General features: G+C 42.0%; 1 protein-coding gene across 1 annotated transcript in view; it reads right to left on the bottom strand.

Annotated features, from left to right (window-relative positions):
- ABCC2 (ATP binding cassette subfamily C member 2) overlaps positions 1-25436 on the bottom strand; it is an 84279-nt gene that overhangs the window by 24349 nt on the left and 34494 nt on the right. The window contains exons 4-19 of the mRNA XM_049855093.1: positions 24143-24277; positions 23830-23937; positions 23299-23354; positions 21842-22076; positions 20039-20202; positions 19034-19211; positions 15488-15742; positions 14319-14384; positions 12197-12334; positions 11476-11622; positions 9830-9914; positions 9100-9166; positions 7777-7903; positions 5931-6107; positions 4387-4554; positions 2454-2634 (exon numbers count right to left, since the gene is read on the bottom strand). Of these exons, the coding sequence (XP_049711050.1) occupies positions 2454-2634; positions 4387-4554; positions 5931-6107; positions 7777-7903; positions 9100-9166; positions 9830-9914; positions 11476-11622; positions 12197-12334; positions 14319-14384; positions 15488-15742; positions 19034-19211; positions 20039-20202; positions 21842-22076; positions 23299-23354; positions 23830-23937; positions 24143-24277 (2287 nt within the window). The remainder of the gene's footprint in view (positions 1-2453; positions 2635-4386; positions 4555-5930; positions 6108-7776; positions 7904-9099; positions 9167-9829; positions 9915-11475; positions 11623-12196; positions 12335-14318; positions 14385-15487; positions 15743-19033; positions 19212-20038; positions 20203-21841; positions 22077-23298; positions 23355-23829; positions 23938-24142; positions 24278-25436) is intronic.

Genomic DNA, 25436 nt, shown 5'->3' with positions numbered 1-25436 from the left:
ACTGACTAGAAGAGATCCATATTTGTGCCCATTCCAAAGAAAAATGATCCAACAGAATGAGGAAATCATTGAACAATATCATACACAAGTAAAATTTTGCTGAAGATAATTCAAAAATGGTTGCAGTTCAAGCTAGATACAGAAGAGAACGTGGAATGAAGGATACCATTGCTGATGTCAGATGGATTTTGTCTGACGGCAGAGAATGCCAGAAAGATGTTTACCTGTGTTTTATTGACTATGCACTATGCAAAGGCCTTCAATTTTGTGGATCATAACAAATTATGAATAACATTGAGAAGAACGGGAATTCCAGAACATTTAATTGTGCTCATATGAAACCTGTATATAGACCAAGAGGCAGTTGTTGGAACAGAACAAGGGTATATCACATGGTTTAAAATCAGGAAAGGTGTGTGTCTTGGCTGTATCCTTTCACCATACTTATTCAGTTTGTATGCTGAATAAATAATTTGAGAAGCTGGACTATATAAAGAAGAATGTGGCATCAGGATTGGGGAAAGACTCACTAACAACCTGCAATATGCATATGACACAACCTTGCTTGCTGAAAGTAAAGAGGACTTGAAGCACTTACTGATGAAGATCAAACACTACAACCTTTAGTATGGTTTACACCTCAACATAAAGAAAACAAAAGTTCTCACAACTGGACCAGTAAGCAACATCATGATAAATGGAGAAAAGATTGATTGAATCCACAATCAATGCCAATGGAAGCTGTTGTCAAGAAATCAAATGACAAACCAGAGACTACATCAGCCCGAAACCAGAAGAACTAGATGGTGCCCGGCTACCACTGATGACTGCCCTGACAGGGAACACAACAGAGAATCCCTGATGAAGCAGAACAGTGGGATGCAAATCTCAAACTCTCGTAAAAAGACCAGGCTTAATGGCCTGACTGAGGCTAGAAGGACCCTGGAGGTCATGGTCCCCGGACCCCTTGTTAGCCCAAGACTGGAACCATTCCCGAAGCCAACTCTTCAGACAGGGATTGGACTGGACTATAAGACAGAAAATGATACTGGTGAGGAGTAAGCTTCTTGGCTCAAATAGACAAACAAGACAATGTGGGCAACTCCTGTCTGGAGGTGAGATGAGAAGGCAGAAGGGGACAGGAGCTGGTTGAGTGGACACGGGGAATACAGTGTGCAGAGGAGGAGTGTGCTATCTCATTAGAGGGAGAGCAGCTAGGAGTACATAGCAAAGTGTGTGTAAGTTTTTGTCTGAGAGACTGACTTGATTTGTAAACTTTCACTTAAAGCACAATAAATAAAATAAAAAAGAAAGAAATCAAATGATGTATTGCATTGGGCAAATCTGCTGCAAAAGACCTCTTCAAGGAATTAAAAAGCAAAGATGTCACTTCGAGGACTAAGGTGCAACTGGGCCAAGCCAGAGTATTTTCCATCATCTCATATGCATTCAAAAGCTGGACAATGAATAAGGAAGACCAAAGAATAACTGATGCCTTTGAATTATGGTGTTGACAAAGAATATTGAATATTCCATGGACTGCCAGAAGAACGAACAAATACGTCTTGGAAGAAGTACAGCTAGAATGCTCCTTAGAAGTGAGAATGGTGAGGCTTCATCTCACATACTTTGGACACATTATCAGGAGGGACCAGTCCCTGGAAAAGGACATCATCTTTGGTAAAGGGGAGGGTCAGCAAAAAAGAGAAAGATCTTCAACGAGATGGATTGACACAGTGGCTACAACAATAGGCTCAAGCATAATAATGATTGTGATGATGGCACAGGATCAGACATTGTTTCATTCTGTTGTACATAGGGTTGCTATGAGTCAGAACAGATTCGATGGCACAACTATTAGTGGCAGCCTATAATATTGTCTAGGAAGTGGTTTTATTGGATTTGGAGTAGTCTGGGTGGGTGGCTTGAGTCGATAGAAGCGTGGCATCCCTCAAAACCAGACAAAACCAAACCCACTGCTGTTGAGTAGATTCTGGCTCATAGTGACCCTATAAGACCTAGTAGAACCGCCCCATGGGGTTTCTAAGGAGCGCCTGGTGGATTTGAACAGCTGACCTTTTGGTTAGCAGCTAAACTCTTTACCACTATACCACCAGGGTTTCCCATCCCTCAAAAGGGGCCCATTATGCCACTGGTGTTTCTTCCATAAGGATTACTCCCCCCCAAATCTCCAGTCATAACCTTCTAAAGAGTGTCCTTTGGTTGGATGTCACAGACCAGGTAAGCTGGATGAGCTACCAGTTTGACCTAGTCGTAGAGTTTCTATTTCTGTATTCCTTTACAGAGAGAGACACAGAACACGGAAAGAGCTGAGCCTGAATCTTAAATCCAGTCCACTGGATACTGAGTAGTTGAGGAGGTAGATATAAGTTCACTATTCCAACTCTTTCCCATGCCCCAAGTTCTGTCTTATTCCAAGCCTCCTTACATACCTGTGGCCTCCTCTTCAGAACCCGTCTGTTTGGTGTATGTCTTGAGGTTCTTAGCAAATACTCCTTTATTGGCCAGCAGAGTGCTATAGGATCCCTTTTCCAAGACGGTGCCATTCCCCAGAACGATAATCTCATCTACTTGCGGAAGAAAGTGAATGCTATGTGTAACCAAGAGTCGAGTCTGTAAAAACAACATTAAGTTGTGCTGACTGCCTTATGTCCACCATCTTTCCTGGCTTACTACTCTAAGAAGGGGAAAAAAAGATACCTCAATCCACTCTATGGGGCTTTGCTTCAAAATGTGGACCTAACTACTTGGTGTTTTTTACTTCCTCTTTTCTCTCCAGCATCTCATCCTAACAACCCAACCCTATGTGTGAGATGAAACTCTATCACTGTGGACATACAGTTATTTTCCTGTAGTGACAATGAGGTTTGCCCTACATACATTCTCCAAGTTCCTGGGTAGCCAAAGGTTGGGCTTAGGAATGTCACTTGAGATCAAGGCCTAGCAACATAAAACTAACTGCCCCTTTCACTAACCAGCTAGCCAACTGAATTAACAAGAGCTGACCAGATTCTTTGAATATGTTAGAGACACTATGGGGCAAGAAATTTTATCTTCAGTCCAGGCCCTCCCTGATGTAGGAGACTTGACATACCTTGTATTTCAAACTATTTATGAACCACACTGACTACTGAGATAGCAACTCCACTCAGAGAAAGACAAACACTGATGGGTCAGTGATGATGCTCAGGTAGAGGCTATGGAATTGAGATGAACCTCTAGAGAGATAACTCAAGCCTACTGCCTCTGCCCTTTACTTCACAGCCAACTTTTCTGAGAGCATTTTCTGACTCCTGGAAATACCCCTGGCATTGGGTATTTCTCCAACGTTTCCACTGTAGTTTGTATGGACTGCCATTAAAATGAATCTTGATTCATAATATAATTGTTTGCTTTTCTGTATGTCTTCCTATTAGACTACAAATTTACTCGAGAGAAGGGTCCAGGCATTTTTATCTATGCATGCCCAGATTATGCAACAAACCTAGCAGAGGGTGGGTATTTAGTATTTAGTTCATGAATGAATGAAGCCAAGAAAGAGAGAAACCAGGACCAGGAATAGGAGGGCTAGTGAGTTCCTATTGACCCACTGAACCAAGAGAGGCAAATGGATTAGAGGGACAGCAGCCAAGGTCTCATCAGTCCTGCAATCTTCTGACTGGTAGCATTCAAGAAATCTTGAAGGTATTAGGCCAATACAGTCAGAATCTCACTGCCCAGTACTATCGACAGCCCCCACTCTGTCAGCCCCTCCTCCAGTTCAACCCACAGTGTCAGGACAAACATGCTAACTTGCCCATGGTAAGGAAAGCCTAGTCTCCACCTACAACCAGCCCTAGTGGCTTGCTCTGGCCACTTTGCCTGTACTATCTCACAGGGGCATTGTGGGAATCAAATGAAACAATGCATGCAAAGTGCTTTACACAGGCCTGGAACACAGTGAATGCTCAATATATGTTAGGTATTATTTTTTTGTTCAGTTTGAGCCACACTTTCCAGGTACTGTGTTCTCATGTGCTGAGAGGGTTCCAGGGAAAGTACCTTCTTAGAGCACCTGCAAGATGACCTGTGTCCTGTTGTCAAGGTGAGTTGTTGGGTGCCAAAGTGCTTTCAATCGAAATCAATCATTTGAAGACGCTTGATGTTGGAGTCATAGAATAAGGCTCTAATAAGCCAGTTCTGGCATAAACCATGGCCTGAAGATGGGTGCCCTCATGGAAGATTCTTGGGAGATCAGTCTAACATTGTATCTCCTGAGGCACCCAGGGGTTAGGTAAGTAAGGAAATTTGCTCCAGGACAACAGCTGAACTAAGAGACGTGTGTCTCCTGCCCCCATGTCTTCTTCACTTTAGATGACTTCTCACCTTGCCTTTCAACAGGCCGTTGGGGCCTAGGACCTTATTGAAAATATGTTTTCCTACGTGAGCATCCACAGCCGACAGGGGGTCATCCAGAATGTAGATGTCTGCATCTTGGTAGGTAGCTCTGGCCAGGCTGATCCTCTGCTTCTGGCCCCCACTGAGATTTATACCCTGAAGAAGAAAACAATTTTCATTAAGTACTACTCCCTAGCTGCACTTTCACAGAGGCTAATAAATAGGAGTAAGGAAGAGATTTGTCCTAAAAAGGTATCAAGGATATTAAAATCTTAAGTTTCTTTATATAAATAAATAACTTTAATTCAAGTAAATAACTTTATGCCCAATAATTAAAGTTGTTCCAATTTACCGTTTTCTATCACATATTTACTTATTTATTATGTTTGTTGTTCCCCCCTTCGCCTTCCTAAGAATATGGGTGTATGTCACATTCTAGTGATGATAATGAAGACCAGAAGTTGAATGCAAATGCTGCTGCTAGACCTGAGTTTAGTCAGGCCCCAATGGGTTTGATCAACCGAGCACTAACACTGTCAGGGGGAAGAGTATGGAAGACATCCTAGGAAGCAAGAACTAAGAGGTTAGAATTAGGATGCCACAGTGATGCACTGATGGATCAGGGCAGAGATTTTCTCTCTTTTGTCCATGGATGTAACTCCAGCACTTAAAATAGTGTCTAGCATATAGTAGGTGCTCAATAAAAGTACGCTGAAGCAATGAACAAAATTACTCTAGAGCTGTGTCTTCACTAGTCTTATAACATCTCAAGATCCTTGTCCCCCAAAGACTGCTATGTTTACTTTTAGTAATGGAGTGGGAGGATGAAAATGTCCTAATATGTAGTAATCAGGAATTTCTAAATAAATTATGATATACCCAAATAAGGAGCCCTGATGTCACAGTGGTTAAGAGCTTGGCTGCTAACCAAAAGGCCAATAGTTCGAATTCACTAGCTACTCCTTGGAAACCCTATATGGCAGTTCTATTCTGTCCTTTAGGGTAGCTATGAGTCAGAATGGACTCAACAGCAATGGGTTTGGTTTGGTTTTTGGTACACCCAAATAATGTGATACAATACAGCCATTAAAAATATATTTTAAAGAAAGGCATTTAATAACCTAAGAAAATAATTCACAATAAATTCCTAAGTGATTTAAGCAGATTACTAGAACCCTCCTCTGACCCTCACTAATATACAGAAGTACAGTCAGTACCCCTAGGCTCTGGTCCCACCTTTGCCCCTCCACCTGTGAGGTGAATCTTGGGTCAGTCACAGGTAATTTAACTTCTCTGATCCTTTCTTTGATTTAGAATACATTATTTCTATATTTACTTCCAGGTACAAAGTTTAAAAATTCTGAGTGATTTGCACACAATATTGTGGCCGGTTAACATAAGTTTTCTGGTATTTGTTCTAAATACAAGTACCAAAATTGGTCAACCAGTTTTACTCTCATGTGCTTCTTCACTACCTGCACTTTTTCTTCAATATTTCTTCACCCCTTCAAGGTCCCTTGGTGCCCAAATACCTTCTCGCCAATCTCAGCCAGATCTCCTCCAGGCAGGATTTCCAAGTCTGGGAGGAGGGCACAGGCCTCCAGAATTTGCTGGTACTTTTCTTCATCCAACTCTGATCCAAAAAGGATGTTGTCCTTTATGGTGCCATTTTGGATCCAAGACTGTTGTGGGACATAGGCAATAGTACCCTAGATCGGAAAGGATTAGAACACATGACAGTTGCCTCTCCCGAAATGCAGGGTGGAAAGATGGGGTAGCAGGAGGAGGGAGGAACAAATGAGGTTAGATTTGAAGAAAGGTATTTCTTGCTGGCTGTCCATCTGATATTTATTAGCGTGTTTTTCTCTGACCAGGGAGAAAACATGCAACATCCTATTCACAATTTGGTTTTCCTTTTTTTTTTTTTTTTTGACTATCGCATTCCAGTGATGATCCTGAAGCTCAGAGGATGAATGCAAGTGTTGCTTCTAGACCTGGGTTTAGTCAGACCCCAATGAGTGTGACCAACTGAGCATTAACACTGGCAGGGGAAGAGTGTGGAAGACATCCTCAGAAGCAAGGACTAAGAGGCTGGAATTAGGACTCCAAGGCGATGCGCAAGCAGATCATGTGCAAAGAGAGACAGAGCCTGACCGATGACTGTTTGAGGAAGGACTCAGTTATAAGTTCACAAGAAAAAGCTTCCTAAAGGGAGTTAGGAAGCAGAGATCTGTAGTCTGCTCTGCTATAGTGCATGCTTATTTAAGGCAAATGAGCTCATTGATAATTGGTAAATAAGGGAATGATGTCAGTATAATGTGAAAGGAGCATTGGTTCTTAAAATTTTTTCCAGGCATGTTGGTGTTTTAAAACAATCAGGGGCATACTTTCTCATAATTAATGAAAAAGCCTTAGCACTATACGAAGACCTTCAGAAAAAAGCTGAAAATCATCAGGTATTTCTCTTGATACAAGTACTGACTGGTTTAATGACTTAAATATACCTCAATTTCACTCTCTGGTAAAGCTGAGAGTGCTGATAAAGATGCCACAGAAACAACTCTGTGTTAAAAAATGATAACAATTGATGAAGAAGTCTATACCCTATCTCAGATTTTTTTTTTTTTAATTGGAAGCAAATACCCTCAGAGACCTTCAAAGGAAGAGGAGAGAGCCCCAGGGCTGTGATGTGGCATGCAAACGTCAATGGAGATTTTACAGTGCTACTCTTTGTATGGAAACCCTGGCGGCACAGTGTTTAAGTGCTATGGCTGCCAACCTGAAGGTCAGCAGTTCAAATCCACTAGGTGCTCCTTGGAAATGCTATGGGACAGCTCTACTCTGTCCTACAGGGTCACTGCGAGTCGAAATCAACTTGACAGCACTGGGTTTGTTTTTTTTGGTTTTTACTCTTTGTATTGCTATTGTTGTTGATTGTTTTTGCTGGTGCCCTGGGTATGAAATTACCTAGGTTTTGAGTGATCTGTTTCAATTTCTTTCCCTGAGGACCTGGTAATTTTATTGCACGATTTTACAGAACTTGAGGTTTTCAGAAACACATATACAGTTCTAGCGGAGACGGCTGCATTTTGAAGGGAGAATTCTCTAGGTTTCAAATGTTAGTATGCATATGGGAATCATTTAGGGAGCCACTAAAGATGCACATTCTCAGGTCCTACCCCCAGAGTCTGATTACATCAGCTTGGGATGGGGCAGGGAATCTACAGTTTACATGTCCACCAGATTTCTCTAAGACCTCACCTACAGAAACCAGAGCAGTGGTTCTTAGATTCTAGAAATCCTCCCAAATGTGAAGGCAGCGCTCACTGTGGCCCACATTTGAGTGTCAGAAGTTTCTCCATTTGCATTCCCTCTCACCTTGATGGTGATATGTCCATGGACATTTTCCATTTCTCCCAGGACTGCTGACATCAAGGAGGATTTCCCAGAGCCCACAGTGCCAACCACAGCCACCAAGTGGCCTGGCATAATGTCCAGGGTGACACTGAAAGAAAAAAGGGTATTTGAAGGAGATGGGAAGTTATTCAAGTCACTTTTCAGACTCCCTAATGGAAGTCTGGTATTAGGAGATTTCCCCTCAAGATTGGAAAATTCGCCTTGGATATACAAGGCCTCAAAGTGATTCTTTGAAGATTTTTTAGCTCTAAGAACCTGAAGAATGAGGTTTAACTTATCCAACTCATCTATAAGCTGTCTGTGCCAAATGTGGGCATCCTGTGGAAATATTCTCCTAGAACCAGCATGGTGCCATTGAACAAGCACCAAATTGCAAGTCAGAGACCTGGTCTAAGTTCCAACTTGGTCACTGCAGAGCTGTGTGGTCTTGGAAGGTCACTTCCTCTGGACTAAGAATCCTCATTTCTCAGCTAATGGGGTTGGAATAGATCAATGTTTCCCAAAGTTGGCTATTCAATGAGTCACCTGCAACATTTACTAAAAGCACAGATTCCCTGGCACCTCCTGTGGAGACTATGTCTGGGTGGGGAAGGACCCACATTGGGCTAGACTTCTGAGAACTCTGTGTGCCAGCCTTTTTGATTCCCTAAACATTAGGAACACCAGGAACTTGTTCATACTCTTTCTGAACCTGCTCATGGAACTGAAGTTCTTCCAGGTATGAGCTAGTTAAGAAGAAACTATGCCAAGTCTCCTTTTGTAAATGGAGGCTTTCAGATTGAGGTTAAAAGCAGGGCTTATGCCCTAACTCATCCGGGTCTAACTCCAGAGTCCATCTTAAAGGCTATAGGAATAGGAGAGAAAGGTGGAAATCATGGGTGTAGCAAGGAGACAATAGGTGTGCTCGGTTGTGAGAAAAAAAAGGCTCCTGGTGCATTCTGTGTGTGCTGGGCTCAGAGGATGAACTGGGGTGTGGTGTAACATGTAGTGCTTAAAAGACATATTACTGGCAAGAGTGGGCAAGAGGCTTAGGGCATATCCAGAGACTTGGGCCACCTGCCAACACTGCACTACATCCCTCCACAATCTGGGTTCTCAGCAGAGTCCCACAGTAGGAAATCTGGTGGTAGATGCAGCAGTTCTGAGCAAAGAGGCTCATGGTCTTTGCTGCCAGCACACACATATAGCACTTTCCCCCATGTGTTCTATAACATAGACTTTTCCAAGAACAGAACTGGCAAAGAGAATCCTAAAAAACAGCAGGATGGACACAGGGCAACTCACTCTCGGATTGTGGTTTCCAAGTCACGGTTCCAGGTAAAGGAGGCCTCAGAAAACTGGATAACTTTGTCTGTTGAGAAAAAGGGCCCCTCTTCTGGTTAGATGTAAGTCCCCACCTGTCAGTCTGCCCTTTGTCAGCCCTCATATGCCCCGGAGACCCGAGATCACCTCTGTCATCTGCTGGCTCCAACACTTAACACGTGGTAAACAAAATTTTCTGAGACCAGAGGTGGCCTCCATGCGAAGCCTTTTTAATTCAGGAGCTCCAACCCTGTATGTAGTCCACATTCCTGTCCTCCAGATACTCCGGGTACGTTCCCAATCCCTCTGTTGCCTAGTCTCCTTGTATGAAGTCCACCTCTTATATAAATACAGCCACTCCCATTTTGGATTCCAGACCATTGGTCGCTTACTCTGGCTGTGGATGCCCTCAATCCTTAAAACCTTCAGAACATGCGTGTTCTTTTACTCCAGGCTACTTTCCTGATGGAAACCCTGGTGGTGTAGTGGTTAAGTGCTATGGCTGCTTACCAAAAGGTCGGGAGTTCAGATCCACCAGACGCTCCTTGGAAACTCTATGGGGCAGTTCTACTCTATCCTATAGGGTCACTACGAGTTGGAATCGACTCGACGGCAGCAGGTTTGTTTTTTTTTGGTTTTAAGCCCTTGTATATCAAAATTGTGGTGCCACCACTGTGAATAAGTTTGGGAAGCAACTTCCAAATTTATTTACCAGAATTGGAGACATGTCGAATGGCAGATGTGTCCAAGTCATCCCCTCCCAAGTACTTCTCTAGCCGTTCTATGGAAACGCTGGCCTAGAGAGGGACACAAAGGATCTCAAAAATAAAAAAATCCAATAGCAAGCACAAGCAGAGAGAGGTTTCCTGGCTTTGTGTCATCAGCCTTGGATGTGGAGGCAGATAGTCAACCTGCCAGGCTTTTTGCCCATGAATTTGCCATTTGCCATATCTGGAACTTCCTGACTCTCACTACAGACTCAGCCCTACACAGAGCTGGGAGCCATCGTACCCTGGATCAAGGAAAATTAAAATGCTGTATTTCAGCCCCTCATTCAGTAGGTTCAACTCTACTGCTCTCACTCTTTAATCTTTGGCCCCAGTTCCAGAAACCATCTCCTTGCCTTCTTTTAAGATAAATTCCTAACTTCTCTGTGGATCCTGTAAGTAGGCCCTTGGCTTAGTCTTCTTTAACTGAGTCCATAACTTGACGACCCATCTACTCTTCTGATATACTGTTTGGACCCTCTGCAGGAGGGATGCTCTGTCATGGCACCTTGGTGACCTTCCACATCTCTACATAGACAAAGCAGCTGAGAACTAGGGAGGATTTTGAGATGTTTCTTACCTGACACCCTTTCTTCCATGAAGGATGTCTTAAGACAGTTTCTCATTGCCACCTGCCACCCAGGTTTTCTGCCTTGCCCCCTCCTTAGGGTAAACCGCAGGCTATAAAACTGCTTAGCAGCAGCATGAAACTAACTCCTCAGCAACAATCAGCTCCCCATGTTACGTTGTCATCTGGCCCCTTTTGTTTCAGTGTCATCTTATAGGACAAGGAACGCAGGGAGATGATATCTTTGCTGATCTTCTTTTGCTATCTATATAAGTAATACACTGTCTGATCTAAAAAGCGTGGTGTAGCTTTTTTACTGTCAGATCTGTTGTCCTTGCTTGACACTCTCGAAGACAGGGAGAACTTACTCTAAACTCCAGTCCTTCCTGTGGCTTGAACTGTCTGAAGCCAGCTACCTCTGGGATCGAGGCAGATCACCTAGTCTCAGACTTATAGTCATCACATTCTACCTCCCTGTCACACAGGCTGTCTCACAGCCTGCCACCTGTCCTGTGAACTTCCTTCCAATGTCTGATACTTATTCTGTCTCAGTTTTCGGGACTCGGGCACTCCCTCTGGCCCATTCAAGAACTCCTGAACTCCAAGCTCATTTTCTGACAGCTTGAGATCCAATTGCATTCGGTTTGACCAGCACATGAGTTTTCTCTCTTTGTGTCATATTTGCCTATGCAAGAGCCTTGGAAAAATCTCAGAGAAACTGGCTAGGAAAAAGGCTTAGAAATGTTCCATGTACCAGGGCTAATCATAATAATTTCACTAAATGCCTTTGTAAGCATTGTCTCCTTGTGAGGTAGATAAGATTGGTATGATTATCCTCATCTTATAGTCAGATAAACTGGAGGTCAGAGAGCTTGTGATTTTACTAAGATCAAACCATTGGTCTCCAGAGACCAAACAGCTCTCTCTAATTGAACCTAGAAATGGGATATGATATGTCAGTCATTCTGGAATCTAAGACCTTTAACAGGAGATAAACATTTAGCAGTGAGCGTTCCTACCTACCTGAAGAACAGAGGAGATTACCATGGGAAACATGGTCAGGGGAAAGCGCAAGATATTGAAGAGTGTGATGGAGGTGAAGGCCTTTTCTGCATCCAAAATATTGTTGCTATCCACCAGGACGTAAACTGAAAATGTGGTCACAGACACCTGGGAAGAGCAAGGTGATGAGCAATTTACTCCTAAAAGGGGCCAAGCGGCCTTGTACTAAGTCTCAGAAGCACAGTACAGTACATCAGAGTCAAAGGGGCCTTATGGATTATCCCAACCTCCTCATGTTACAGATGAGAAAACTGAGCCCAGGAGAAGGGGAAATACATTGCCAAAGGTCACAAAGTCAATTAATGGCATTGTTGGGACTAGAGCTTGGGTCTCCTGGTCCTATATCAGTGTTCCTTTCACTATAGACTCATACTGCCTCCCCAAGTAGATAAGAAGCTCTCCTACGCAAATTATTCTTGGATATCACATTCATGCTGAACATTCTAAAAATTTGCTTTCGTCTTCCAGACCTCCAAATACTGCTCCAAAGAGTGAAACTAAAGTTGGGGATGAAGGAGGCACAAGGTAGGAATAGCAGCATGGGGGTTGAGCAGAGAGGCTGAGTTCCCTGGAATTCCGGGACAGGTTTAGGCGTGCTGGGAATTCTATAAAGACCTTTCTTTCCAGTAAGCTGATCTAAGTCCAAAAGCATACACAACCCACTGATTCCTCTGCCACTCACCAGGACTGGGGTTAAATATAACAAAAACGTGATCACAGACTGTATCTTAGCAAAAGTCAGCAGGTTCTTCAGCTCTTTCTTCCGAAGGTTGTGGACTTGGTTTTTGAATGAAGGTTCCCAGGCAAAATATTTTAGGATCTAAGAGGTTAGAAAAGAGCACTAGTCATACTGTTGCCCTGACGGGTCACCAGGTACATCTCACCCACCCATGTTTTAGAATACTCTCCCCCAAATTTGGGCAGGTAGAAATCCAGAATATGAAGTGTGATTACAGAAAGGTAGTTTGTATTTGCTGATAGCCTACTATGTCCAAGCCTTTTATACACATTATCTCACTTAATTCTTACAACAACTTTAGTGTGACCAAGTGTCCCAGTTTTCCCAGGACTAAGAGGATTCCCTGGGTGCTGGGCTTTCAGTGCTAAAATATGGAAAGTTCTAGGCAAACCAGGGCAAGATAGTCACAATACAAATGTAGACTTATTGTCTCCTTTTTCCCAATAAAGAAACAGGCTGAGAGACGAAGTAACTTGCCCAAGGCCACTGAGCTGGCAAGTGGTAGCAGCTGAGGCTCAAAACCAGGTCTATCTTTTTTTTTTAATTTTGCCATATTAGCAGAAAGTCATATCAGAGCTCTGTATGGGGAAATATCAGGGAACTAAAGGGACCTCTGTTTCATTTTCAAGAAGTTTAGAGTAATGTTAAAATCCATGAGTTAAAAAACACATTAAAAAAATGTATTGGTCACCTTTGGAAAATGAAATACATTATTGTGAAAGCTAAGAAGAGGGAAAGAAGCAAACATTTATTCCACCTATCCTGTAGTCTTCTTTGTAGAATTACAACCAATAAAGGCCAAGAGAATAATAGAATTGGAATATCATTTTGCAAGCACTGATGAAACAATGGGTTGATCATCAGTGGCTGCTAAGACTTTTACAACAGTGGTTTTTAACCCTGGCTGCATATTAGAATCACCTAGTGTACCGTTTAAAAAATACAGATACCTGGGCCACCCCCCCCCCAAAAAAAAAAACCAAACCCATTGCCATTGAGTAGATTCCGACTCATAGTGACCCTATAGAACAGAGTAGAACTGTCCCATAGGGCTTCCAAGGAGCACCTGGTGGATTTGAACTGCCAACCTTTTGATTAGTAGCCAAACTCTTAACCACTATACCACCAGGATTTCCAAGGAGAGTCTAATATAATTGGTTTGAGGTAGGGCCCAAGCTTTCCAGGCTAGTCTAACGTGCTGCCAGGGTTACAAATGACTACAAAAGAGCAGTGGGAACGTTTATATTTGATGAATCAGGCTGACAATGCCTGGACCCACTGATCAATTGTCATCATTGATATTTGGAAGTACACAATACCATCTGAAAATATTCCTCCTCCCATCCCCCAAATTAAACCTAAATCATCTATTCAAGACCCTAGATTTATTAATTTACAGGGAATACAGAAAACAAGACAAATAACCTGATTTTGACAATAAATGACAAAAAGAAAAAGAAAGGGAAGGTGGACATTTTTTGGGTCCTTATTCCTGCAAACCAACATTTAGAAAAAACTATGAGACAATTGGGGAAATTTGATGGTATCAAAGAATGATTGTTTTTTTAGATGTGATACTAGTATCATGGCTACGCTAGAAAAAGAAAATCCTTCTTTTAGAGATGCCAAGTATTTACAAATGAAATGACGGAATATCTGAGATTTGCTTTAAAATAATTTAATGGGTCATGAGGTAGGGAGCAGGCATAGCTGAAACTAGATGGGTTATGTTGATGATTGCTACAGTTGGGTGATAAGTCCATGGGGGTTCATATATTATTCTCTCTACTTTTGTGCATGTTTGAAAATTTTTACAATAAAACATAAAAACAAAACAAGAACCATTTAGGATAAACAAATAGATACTAAGTTTAAAAATAGGGCATGAGAGGAGTAGTAGAATATGAAACAGGAGGAGATAAGTGGGTGGAGGAATCAGGAGTCATTTGACACTCAAGAGGACCAGAAGCAGGAAGCCACAGCCACTTATTAGGGTGTATTAAGGACACAAAATCCATTGCTTTTGTCGCTGCACACTGAGGGCAGCTTACACTCAGCTTCTTACCTTGATTCCACAGAGAATCTCATTCATCATCTTTAAACGTTTGTCTTTATTCTTCATATTTTTTACCTGTCAAGAAAAATAAAATAAAAACTCAGCACGCTTTCATGAGAGAGAGTCCAGGTTGGCTGCAGATGACAGGTCTCAGGAGGCAGTTGTGGCTGTCACTTAGTAAAAACTTGAGGTGCCCAGTGATGGGATATTCATCTCTCCCTGTGCTCCTCTTTGCCTACTCTGCTCCTGCCACCCTGGTCTTCCTTCTGATCGTCGTGCATGCCAAGCTCATTTCCACCCCACAGCCTTTGCCTGACTGTCTTCTCTACCCGAGTTGTTCTTCCCCTGCCCTTGCCAAATCTTGCTCCTTCACAGTCAGGCTAGTGTCATTGAGATCATCACTTAAATGTTTCCTCCTCACTGGGGCCTTCTCGGACCCTCCCATCTAAAATAACCACCTACTCATTCACCATCATATCAGCCTATTTAATTCTCTGCATAGTATTTACCATGATCTGATAGTCTTCTTATTTAATTGTCTTTGTTTATTGCTTGTTTCTCCATCACCCAGGTAGAACATAAAGTAAGCTCCATGAGAGCAGGAACCTTGTCTATCTAATTTGTTATTGTATTCCCAGAATAGTAAGATGTACACTAAATATTTTTAAAATAAATATTTGTATTTAAACAAATATAAAATGAATGAATGAATAAATCATATATTCATACCAACAAGTCCACCCACCTAACCTCTGATTCTGGCAGAGCTAAGGAACATCACATGGAGCCCTTCTAGCTGATGGTAGCAGGAGTGATTGCCAGGACTCATGCTTAAAGTTTGGATCACTCATGTACTGCTCTGTATGGTTGGTGTGTATTGCTATGATGGGCAGGCAGGGGCACAAATCACTGTTCTGAGGACAGCCCAGAAGAGCAGGGTGGAAGAGTTGTGTGCAAGGTCTCTGGGACAGCCCTTCCCTCTCCAACTGGGTTCTTCCCTCTAATATGAATAAGGATAGAGTATATAAACCCTAAGAGTGGTTGGAAGATGAAAAAGGAAGATAGAGAAAGACAAGTTCATTTGGGATAGGAGAAAGTCTTTAACGCACCAAGAGTTAGAGCAGAGTAAACAAAGACTTTGAAGAAGGCATATATCCCCAGGATGACTGTTTCCTTACCTGAATAGTCCTATTCTTGGTGGCCAGTATCGCATTAGCTGGGATTAGGAGCACCATCACTCCAACACCTGCTAAGACTGAGGGTCCCAACTCTGCCCATAGGAAGACGATAGATAAAATAATCTGTATAACAGTTGACCACAATGAGTGGATGAAGTTGGTCACATCCATGAGCTTTTGGGCATCCACAGACATCAGGTTTACTGTTTCTCCTACAGTGTACTGCCTCCTGGCCGAGTTGGATAGGGTCAGCGCCTAAAGATAAAGATTGGAATTGGGCCCCATCTATAAGGCCAAGGACACTATGGGATGAAGGGGACTCAGGAAGTGAGAGCATAATAGAAGGATGGGTTCCAGATGGACATGACTTCTTCAAGGTACTATGCCTTCTTGCTTCCAGATCTTTCTCAGTGTTCTCTCATTCTTGACCACTCTGTCTTGTTATTCCCACCTTCCCCCAACCTCTTACACACACTTTTTTTTTTTTTTTTGGCCTGTAAAACTCCTGTTTATCCTTTAGGTGTCAGTTTAGGCGGTACTTCTGAGAAGCCTCCCCTGATTCAAATATTTGTGTTAGATAACCCATAACATCTTGTGCTTTCCCACAACATCCTGTGCTTACCTCTGTTATTACATTTATCATATTGAGTTATAATCGTTTGTTTTTCTATTTCTCTACCAGATGTAAACTCTGTGAGAACAGGGACTACATCTCTTCATTTTATTATTGTATCATATGGCACACAGTAGGGAATCAAATATTTCTGGAAAGAAGGTAGTAAGAAGGAACAGAAGGAGGGAAGGAAGTAGGGAAGCAGGGAGTATGGGAGAGGGAGGAGAAAAGGAAGAAAGGAAGGAGGAAAACCAGCATGTTTTGATTCTGGTCTTGGAGGCTTCTGACAGGGTAATGTTATCCAAAGCCCTATTCTTATGAAGAGGTTGCAACTGTTCCCAAAAAGGACAGAGATCTTGGAATGCAGAGGAAAGCTGCAGGGGTCACTCATTTGACTTGTCTATCATCTGAAATTTGTGGGCAATATCTATCTAGATGCCTGAATCTTGTGGTACAGATCTCCTGTATTCCTATAAGAGAGATCAGAGGCGGAAACCCACAAATCTGTTACTGACAACAATGCTTTGCACAAGTGCACTCAGCCTGGGGGGCACTGCAACCAGTTTGCACTATGCTCACCAAGCCACCACCTGGTGTGAGTTGCATCTTCCCAGAGAAAGGGGCGTCTTCTAATTCCCACAAAGACGGCATATGGGCTAGGAGTGGCCCTTGATGCCCAATCCCATTACCTCTCCTTTCTTATAAGTTCTATGGTCATCTTAACCTACCAATGCATTCTTTGGCACATACCAGGATTCTTGGGTGTATGGTAAAAAGAAGAAAATTTCCTAAAACTTTAGGTCACCAAAGGTCTAAAAGAATCAGCCCACTGCTATGCATGGAAAATCAAAACAAAGTATACAACATCTAATTGCCCTTCAGAGCGATCATTATACTTTTCTTTCTTCAATAAATCTCAATAAAGTAAAAAGATCAGTGATTTAGTCCTAAGCAGCCCTGGTCTAGGGGCAAGACCTGGCTATGTGATTGTAGGCACTGAAATTATCTAAGCTTTACTTCTCTGTAAAATAGGGATAATGCACTTTCTTCACGGGGCTATGAACTGATAATGGATATGAAAATATTTCATAAACAGTAAAGTATTACCTAAACATATGGAATTAGTAATTTTCCTTCATTCCATTTAAATACTAATATTTATTTGAAGGAAGTTCTCATTAAGGGCTCTATTTTATATATCTCTTTATTGATTGTAACAGTTGTAAGATCTGGAATATATTAATAATGAAAATGGTGGGGCTATAAAAGAATTGAAAGCACAAACTCAGATGGATACTTGTACACCAATGTTCACTGCAGCATTATTTGCACTAGCCCAAAGGTGGAAGCATCCATCAATAAAAATAAATAAAATGTGGTACATTCATACAGTTGAATATTATTCAGCCATAAACAGAAATGAAATTCTGATACATGCTACGACATAGATGAACCTTGAAGACATACTGAATGAAATAAGTCAGATGCTAAAGAACGAATAGTGTATGATCCCACTTACATGAAATATCAAGAATAGGAACTAAGTGGCAGCGGGAAAAGCTGAGTTATTGCTTGAGAGGTACTGAGTTTCTTCTTAGGGTGATGAAAACCTTTGGGAAATGGATAGTGGTGAAGGTTGAACAACATGGTGAAAGTAATTAATGTTACTGAATCATACCCTTAAAAATGGTTAAAATGACAAATATTTTGTTGTATATATTTTACCACAATAAAATTTAAAAAATGATAAAATGACTAACCACAACTAAAAAAGTGTACATTAACAGAAATGGCTGAGATAGCCTGGTCAGTGACCTCATAATTTGCAAATTAGCAGAAATTCAATATCTCTAAAAGAAAATAAGGAGATTAAAAACAATTTTTCAGAAGACTAATTCTAGTGTGGCAGTTCAAAGGACTTGACCAGATTTCTAATCTAAAGACACCTGGGTCTCTTGATAGGTCAACACCTAATTAGGAAAGACAAAAATGACACACCGGTATTTTCATGAGAAAAGAGCAAAGGAGAAAACCATGAATTGTAAGAGCAGAGTCACTGTGATGAAATTTCCCAGTAGTGGGTAGAAAAAGAAGAAAGGCAACTGTTTGATGCTCTGACCCCATAAAAAGTCCTATCTCCTTATGTATGAGTTTACCTATCAAGCTTATAGTTATTGATTGTAACTACTATATATTCATTTCTTGGGGGACAAAATGAGACATTACTCTGGTAAATAAGACAAATAAAATTGTTAAACCTTAAAAACAACATACTAGAGTGAAGATGTGTAAAATTAGCGTAAAGAAGTGGAAAACTTCCAAGTCTGCAGAACTCAGTAACCACGTGAATGTATTTACAAATCTAAAAAAGAAGGCAGGCAGAGAAGTGGTTGGTAAACTACTAAAGTTGCTAGGCAAAAGCTGTTCTGGGGAGATGGAGCTGTGACCCATAGAGCATTCTAGATTCACTGGCAAGATTGTTTTCATTTTGAGATGGATGCACCAGGCCTTCTTAGCCCAGTTTCATTAAGTATTTGGTTTAAATGTTGGTGGTTTTAAGAGCTTGACCCTTGGCCAGCTTCGTTACTGACTTTACATTCTCTCCCAAGGCATTTTCATCTTGCTAAGAGAAGTGGGAATGGGAGAACAGTCACGTGAGCGTTCAAGGCTGAAAGGCAGATCCTGGGCAGGATAGCTTGCCAGCTTTTTCCTGGAGTGCACCATGCCCCCTTTCTCCGTACACACTCTATGTCTGTGAACACACTTTTTACATTTTAATTTCCAAAGAACCATCTAAAGGAAGCTGCATGGTTAATCAAAATCAAACGTTGTGGTCAGTTATCATTTCATCATTTTTTTTCTCAATCTTGGAATAATTTTCTTATGCTTTATGAGGAGATTTTCTTTGGTGATAACTGATGTATTTTGCTTACCTTCTTAAATACAGAAGCTATGATGGTTGTCCGTACAGTCATACCTATCATGAAGCAGTACTGAAAATACCACTGAAGGCAAACAGACTGGATGAGAGCCACAACAAAGAAGAGGATCGAATAGATATATCCAGTCCACACATAGGCGTCACGATCATTTGCAAAGGAGATGAGTAATCTGCCAGAACAAAATCAAATGATGCCCATCAGTGCTCCGAGGGCTCCTTACCTTCCTTTTATGTAGGTAGCTACCCTACCTTTATCCTGTAGGTAATAAAAGTACCTGAAATGGCCAAACACCTTTGTGGAAAATCTAAGCTCCACAATCTTGCCACTATTCTTGCTTTTGCTTGGAGTTGAGTGGCAAGAGCTGAGAGTGATGGCCCATGGCTGTGAGGATGAATAGGGAAGGAGATGCTCCACATAACAGCCACTACAATACTCTGGCACCCCCACCCCAGTAAAAGAGACTATGTGGGTATGTGGGACAAGTTGATTGGTTCCTGGTCAACAAAAGCCTGAAAAGGAATTAGGATGTGTTATCCATCATGAGTTTGAGGGACTTCCTCCTAGAGGATAGTTCATTCCACAGATCTCAGCTGGTTGCAAGTCTTGGCAGGATTAACCTGAACCACCCACTGAAAGCTGTGACTGTGGGGAGATGTGGTTACAGACACTAGGAGCAAGGCTTTCCTGGGGTATATGCTGCCCACCTCTTGGACATGGCTTAGCCCATAGAAGTTTCATTTAACAGGAAGGAGCTCCTAACAAATGCCCGGCTTTCTGCAAGGAGAGGGAAGTGGAAAGGAGGCTAAAATATACATCATCTTAGATCTTAAAAACTGCCTTGCACTTTTTACAAATACAACACTGTAAGGCAGAGGAAAATCATAAACACTTTTAAAATGAGAATTTAATAATGAGCCCCTGCCTGCATACACAAGGGTCAAAAAGAAGGGTGGCAGAGGAGGCCCTGAGAGGACAATCCAAGCCCTGAGGACTCACTTCAGCAGCTGAGGATTCAGAAATACGGAGATGTCATACACTAGCTTCAGCAGGAATGATTTTAGGAGTTCAGGGAAGAAAGTTTTGAAGATGGTCTTGACCAACCAGGACTTGGGAAAGTCTGTTTTGATTCCAGGTTTCTCCTTTTTCTTTTTGGCTTCTTCCTAGATACAAAACCAAACAACAACATACCCAGAGTTACGTAGTGTAGACTCCGGCACTAAACATCCAGAGCATTAAGCCTCTGAGCCCTTTTGCCGTCTTTGTACAGCTTTTGGTCTTCTCTTCACTGCCTGGTTGCCAGCCTACTCTTTCAGCTGCCACTGCTATTCTCCTCTCTCCTCCCTAACTGATCCTTGTAATCTATTTTGGATTAGAAAACCAGGCAACTAAACTGATGAGAATATGGAATAAAAGCAAAGAACAGACTCTGAGTGTGGGCCTGAGGGGCAGCCTTGAGAGCGAAGGGCATGGACATGATAATATATATTTTCAGTGCTTACCCATTGCCATAGATTCCGATTCACAGTGACCCTATAAGACAGAGTAGAACTGCCCTATATCATCTCCAAGTCTGTCATCTTTAGGGAATCAGACTTCCACATCTTTCTCCCTCAGAGCAGTTGGTGGGTTCAAACCACCAACCTTTTGTTTGCAGCCAAGCGCTTAACCACTGCGCCACCAGGGTTGGATGCTTAGAACCTTTTTTTTTTATTCTTTTCCTACTTGTGGTTGTTTTGGGAGCTTTACCATTGACTCACTAGTCTCAACGGTCCATTCTCTAGGCAGCAGCCCAAGAGAATTTTTTTTTTCCTGAATGAATTATTTTATTAGTCATTATTAGTTGCCTGGGGTTCTTATATATGTCCCTTATCTATGTCTGTCTTTTTTTTTTTTTTAGCCAAAGTGTTTAAAAAATATAAATCAAATGGCACTGCTTTCATGCCCAAAACCTTTCACTGGCTTTCCATCATGCTTAAAATCCAGGCTCCTTACCATGGCCCACAAGGGTCTACACAACTTAGCTCCCATCTACCTCACTGAGCTTATCTCACGCCACGCTTACACTTTCTCATGATGCTCCTGTGTCTTATTCCAGTTCCCCGAATAAGCCAAACTCGTTTTGCTCTCAGCCTCACACTTCTGCTCCCTTTGATTGGAATACACTTTCCTCTGATCTTCCTGCAGATGGACTGGTCTCACATTTGGGTCTCTGCTCAAATGCCACCTCCTCTGAGAAGTCTCCCCTAATTACCTTATCAGAAGTTGCATTTCACTCCCAACACATTAGCATGTTTTATTTTCTTAATAGCACTTATAACTAGAGTTACAACTACTATGTTACAAGAGTAGCATATGTATTGGTTTATTATTTATTTTCTAGCTCTCTTTAAGGATGGAGACTGTTACAGGCTTATTCTTTGTATCCAGTGCCCAGAATGGTCTCTGACACACACTTGTGCTCACTAAATATTTTTGTTTGAATAAATAAATGAATTAGCTGCTAATGCTAAACCCCACCAAGGTTCAGATTCTAGTTATTCTAGGATATTATTTATCTTTTGATTAAAAAAACTTACTAAGGAAATTTTCAAATATACCCAAAAGGAGACAGGACAGCATAATATACTCCCATGTATCCATTGCTAAGTTAATATTAATATTGCAAATATACTAATAATATAAAATACTCTGAAAAGTACAAAGTGCTATAAAAATGTAAGGACATAATCTTTATGACACCAATGCCTTTCTGTCTGAACCATACAAGCACGTTCGCACAGAAATACATGGGACAGTTACCAGGACAAGGACATCTTGGCTTTGACTTTGGTTCTTGTTCAAGCCATGCAGCACGGCTTCTGATTTCTGCTGGGAATTCTTCTGCCTCCGTCTCTGGAATGCCCGCTTGGCCTTCTGCAGCTCTCCTGCCGAGTGTGCTTCAAACTTGCTGACTAGGTTCTTGGCTTTAATCCTATCATCAACGTCCCAGACATCTTCAAGTGTCAGAGGTTTCTTGTAGCCTTTCAGAACAATGCTGGAACAAGAGTGACGCACAGGCTGGGACCCTACAGCCTGGGTCAGAGAGCTGTCTCTTTGCCCCTCTGTCCAAACCTGCCTCGGTCCTGAACTGGGACAGAGGAACAAGAGGATGGGACTTCTCTTTTGCTCCACTACCTCTACCTCTTGCCCCTTTGAACTTGAGAAAGGAGTGGGTAGAGGGGAAAAGGAAGTGAGAAGGTGTGACAGAGATGGTAAAAGTCAAGAAGAGAAGAGGAAGAGGAGAGGCATTACTGAATTAAGGGCTAAAAGATCATCACCTCCCCCTCCTCCTGCTCCTTCTTCCTCAAACACTGGCTGCCTCTCTGTCACTTTGGATCCCCTGGAAGTGCCTCCATGATGGCTGTCTCTACACTGTCTCTCTAGATCAGGGATTCTTAGCCCGAGCTTTGAGAACACAGATGGAACATAAATTACATCATTATTTTCACTAACTTCTAACTGAAATTTAGCCTTCCTTTATAATGAGTGTAAGCAAATAACTACAGTTGTAAAAAGTGTCTGTGCCTTTGTCACCAGGAGAAATCACAAATGTTTTCATGGCTCACTTACTCTCATCACAACCTTGAAATAATGGTTGATATTGTACCCTCCACTACATATTGTTATTTAATGGATTAAGAGAACACAGGCTGGGACCCTACAGGCTGGGTCAGAGGCTATATCACAAACATGTTTTTGTTTTAAATATTTTGATAACACTATTTTAATATATTTGGTTTCTTTTATACTCCTGTATCTTTTATTTTATGCATAAAACATTATTCTGAGAAGAGATTCATGGACTTCACCAGACTGCCAAAGGAGTCCATGGAACTATAGGGGTCAAGGACACTGCCTCCGGGTCCTCTGGAGCCCAGAATGTCTGTTTCAACCCTTATCCTCCAAATCTGTGCCACAGTGCCTGCCTCCAGCTTTCCTCTTTCCCATTCTACTGCCTCTTTTCTTTTCTCCTGTGGAACCCCCAGACTACCAAGATCAAATCCCCTTTCATCCCTTCCTCAGCATCTTGATCTGCCCAACAAAAGGGCTGAACTAAATTGGCCTCTAAGTTCTAACATTCTCTGACCCTGACTAAGTAGAGGAGAAATTGAGGCCACAGCGGGATTTTTTTTTTTTTTTTAAATAATGCTTTTCATCTCTTTCAGAAGAGTGAGGGGAGAGGGATACAGACAACCCATACTCCAGGCATTTCCTACCTGTCATACCAACTAAAGGTAATACTACTCAGAAATGAAGCCGTGGTTGATGGATTCTGCAAGACACACAAAAATTAGAAAGTAAATCAATTGGAAATGGAAATGCTATGGGACTCTAAAATCAGAAACTGATTTTGCTAGATATGATGTGATAGAAACCTACAGATGATGTTGAAGTCAGTTGGACAACATGGGAGCTATAAGTTCACTAAACCAAAAAAACAAAAACAAAACCATCTGCTTTCTAGTCAATTCCAACTCATGGCTACCCCATGTGTTGCTAAGGTCACTAGTAGAATGATAATCAGATTTATTGTCATAGATGTATGAATTAATTGCCTCTGCTGAAGATTGGTGGGTCAATGGAAAAGTTAATATTTCAATACTCTAGTCACCTCCTGTTTCCTATGTCATAAAATAATCTGTACTACCTTATTCTAGTCTCTATGAGACCTAGACATCTCAAAGTTATATTTGTCAAGACACCATTAAATTAAGTAACATATCAGGCAAGTATATTTAGAGTCTCACATTTGATGAGGCATTTTTTTCTGAAAATGCTGAAAGGATCAGGATGAGGATCTGGAATGCATAGGAGATGAAGAACAGGCAGGAGTAGATCAGGTTAGAACTGTCACCCTATAGAAGAAAAAAATAGAGACAATGAACCTTTTATTCAAATTAAATCTAAATGGTTTGTATATATCAATTCTTGTAATTAAAGCCCATCATCAAACCCCCTAAATACAAGTCCATCTTGAAACTCGATCTACTTCATGCTATTTCCTCCAATCATCAGTTGCCCAGCAGTACCCCTTTATGTCACTCTCTCTTTACTCCTTACCTGTAGGAGTGTCCGGATGAGAGTTTGAAGTTGGAAAGTGCCACAGACTATTGAAAGAATCCAGAATAGGGACAGGAACCAAGAGTTCTTTTGCACACACCATTGCCTGCTGTGTTGGATCAGCAAAACCAGGAGCTAGAGAGAAATTCACACCAAGTTCTGAAGACTATTGTCACTAACCAAGTACAGGAGATGAGAAGGTAGTCAGAGAAAAGGGGAAGAAAAGAGAGGTGGTGACTGAAGGAGGAGATTGTTTTAACCAACATGGCCAGGCAGAAAGCACCGAACCCCATTGCCGTTGAGTCGATTCCGACTCATAGAGACCCTATAGGTCAGAGTAGAACTGCTGCATAGAGTTTCCAAAGAGCGCCTGGTGGATTTGACCTGCTGAACTTTTGGTTAGCAGCTGTAGCACTTAGCCACTACGCCACCAGGGTTTCCCCAGAAAGCACACAAATGCCAAATTGTAGGTTTCCTCCCTGATACCATCCAACTTCCTCTTTCAATGCCTCTATCTTCCCTCTGGGACTTCTTACTCCATCCATTTGTATTCACCCACTTGGGTGGGGAGTTATCTGAGAAAGCTGAGAATCACTATACTCTTTTTTAAAAAATTTTTATTGTGCTTTAAGTGAAAGTTTACAAATCAAGTCAATCTCTCACACAAAAACTTACATACATCTTGCTACATACTCCCAATTGCTCTCCCCCTAATGAGAAAGCCTGCTTCCTTCCTCCACTCTCTCTCTTCCTGTCCATTTTGCCAGCTTCTAACTCCCCCTGCGCACCCTCTCATCTCCCCTCCAGGCAGGAGATGCCAACATAGTCTCAAATGTCCACCTGATCCAAGAAGCTCATTCCTCACCAACATCCCTCTCCAACCCATTGTCCAGTCCAAACCCTGTCTGAAGAGTTGACCCTGGGAATGGTTCCTGTCTTGGGCTAACAGAAGGTCTGGGGGCCATGACCACTGGGGTCCTTCCAGTCTCAGTCAGACTATTAAATCTGATCTTATGAGAATTTGGGGCCTGCATCCCACTGCTCTTCTGCTCCCTCAGGGGCTCTCTGTTGTGTTCCCTGTCAGGGCAGTCATCAGTTGTAGCTGGGCACCATCTACCTCTTCTGGTTTCAGGCTGATGCAGTCTCTGGTTTTTGTGGCCCTTTCTGTCTCTTGGGCTCGTAATTACCTTGTGTCCTTGGTGTTCTTTACCCTCCTTTGATCCAGGTGGGTTGAGACCCATTTATGCATCTTAGATGGCCACTTGCTAGCATTTAGGACCCCAGACACCATTCT

Source organism: Elephas maximus, chromosome 16, assembly GCF_024166365.1.
Source record: "Elephas maximus indicus isolate mEleMax1 chromosome 16, mEleMax1 primary haplotype, whole genome shotgun sequence".
NCBI lineage: Eukaryota > Metazoa > Chordata > Mammalia > Proboscidea > Elephantidae > Elephas > Elephas maximus.
This window is presented reverse-complemented; position numbering and strand designations above follow the sequence as displayed.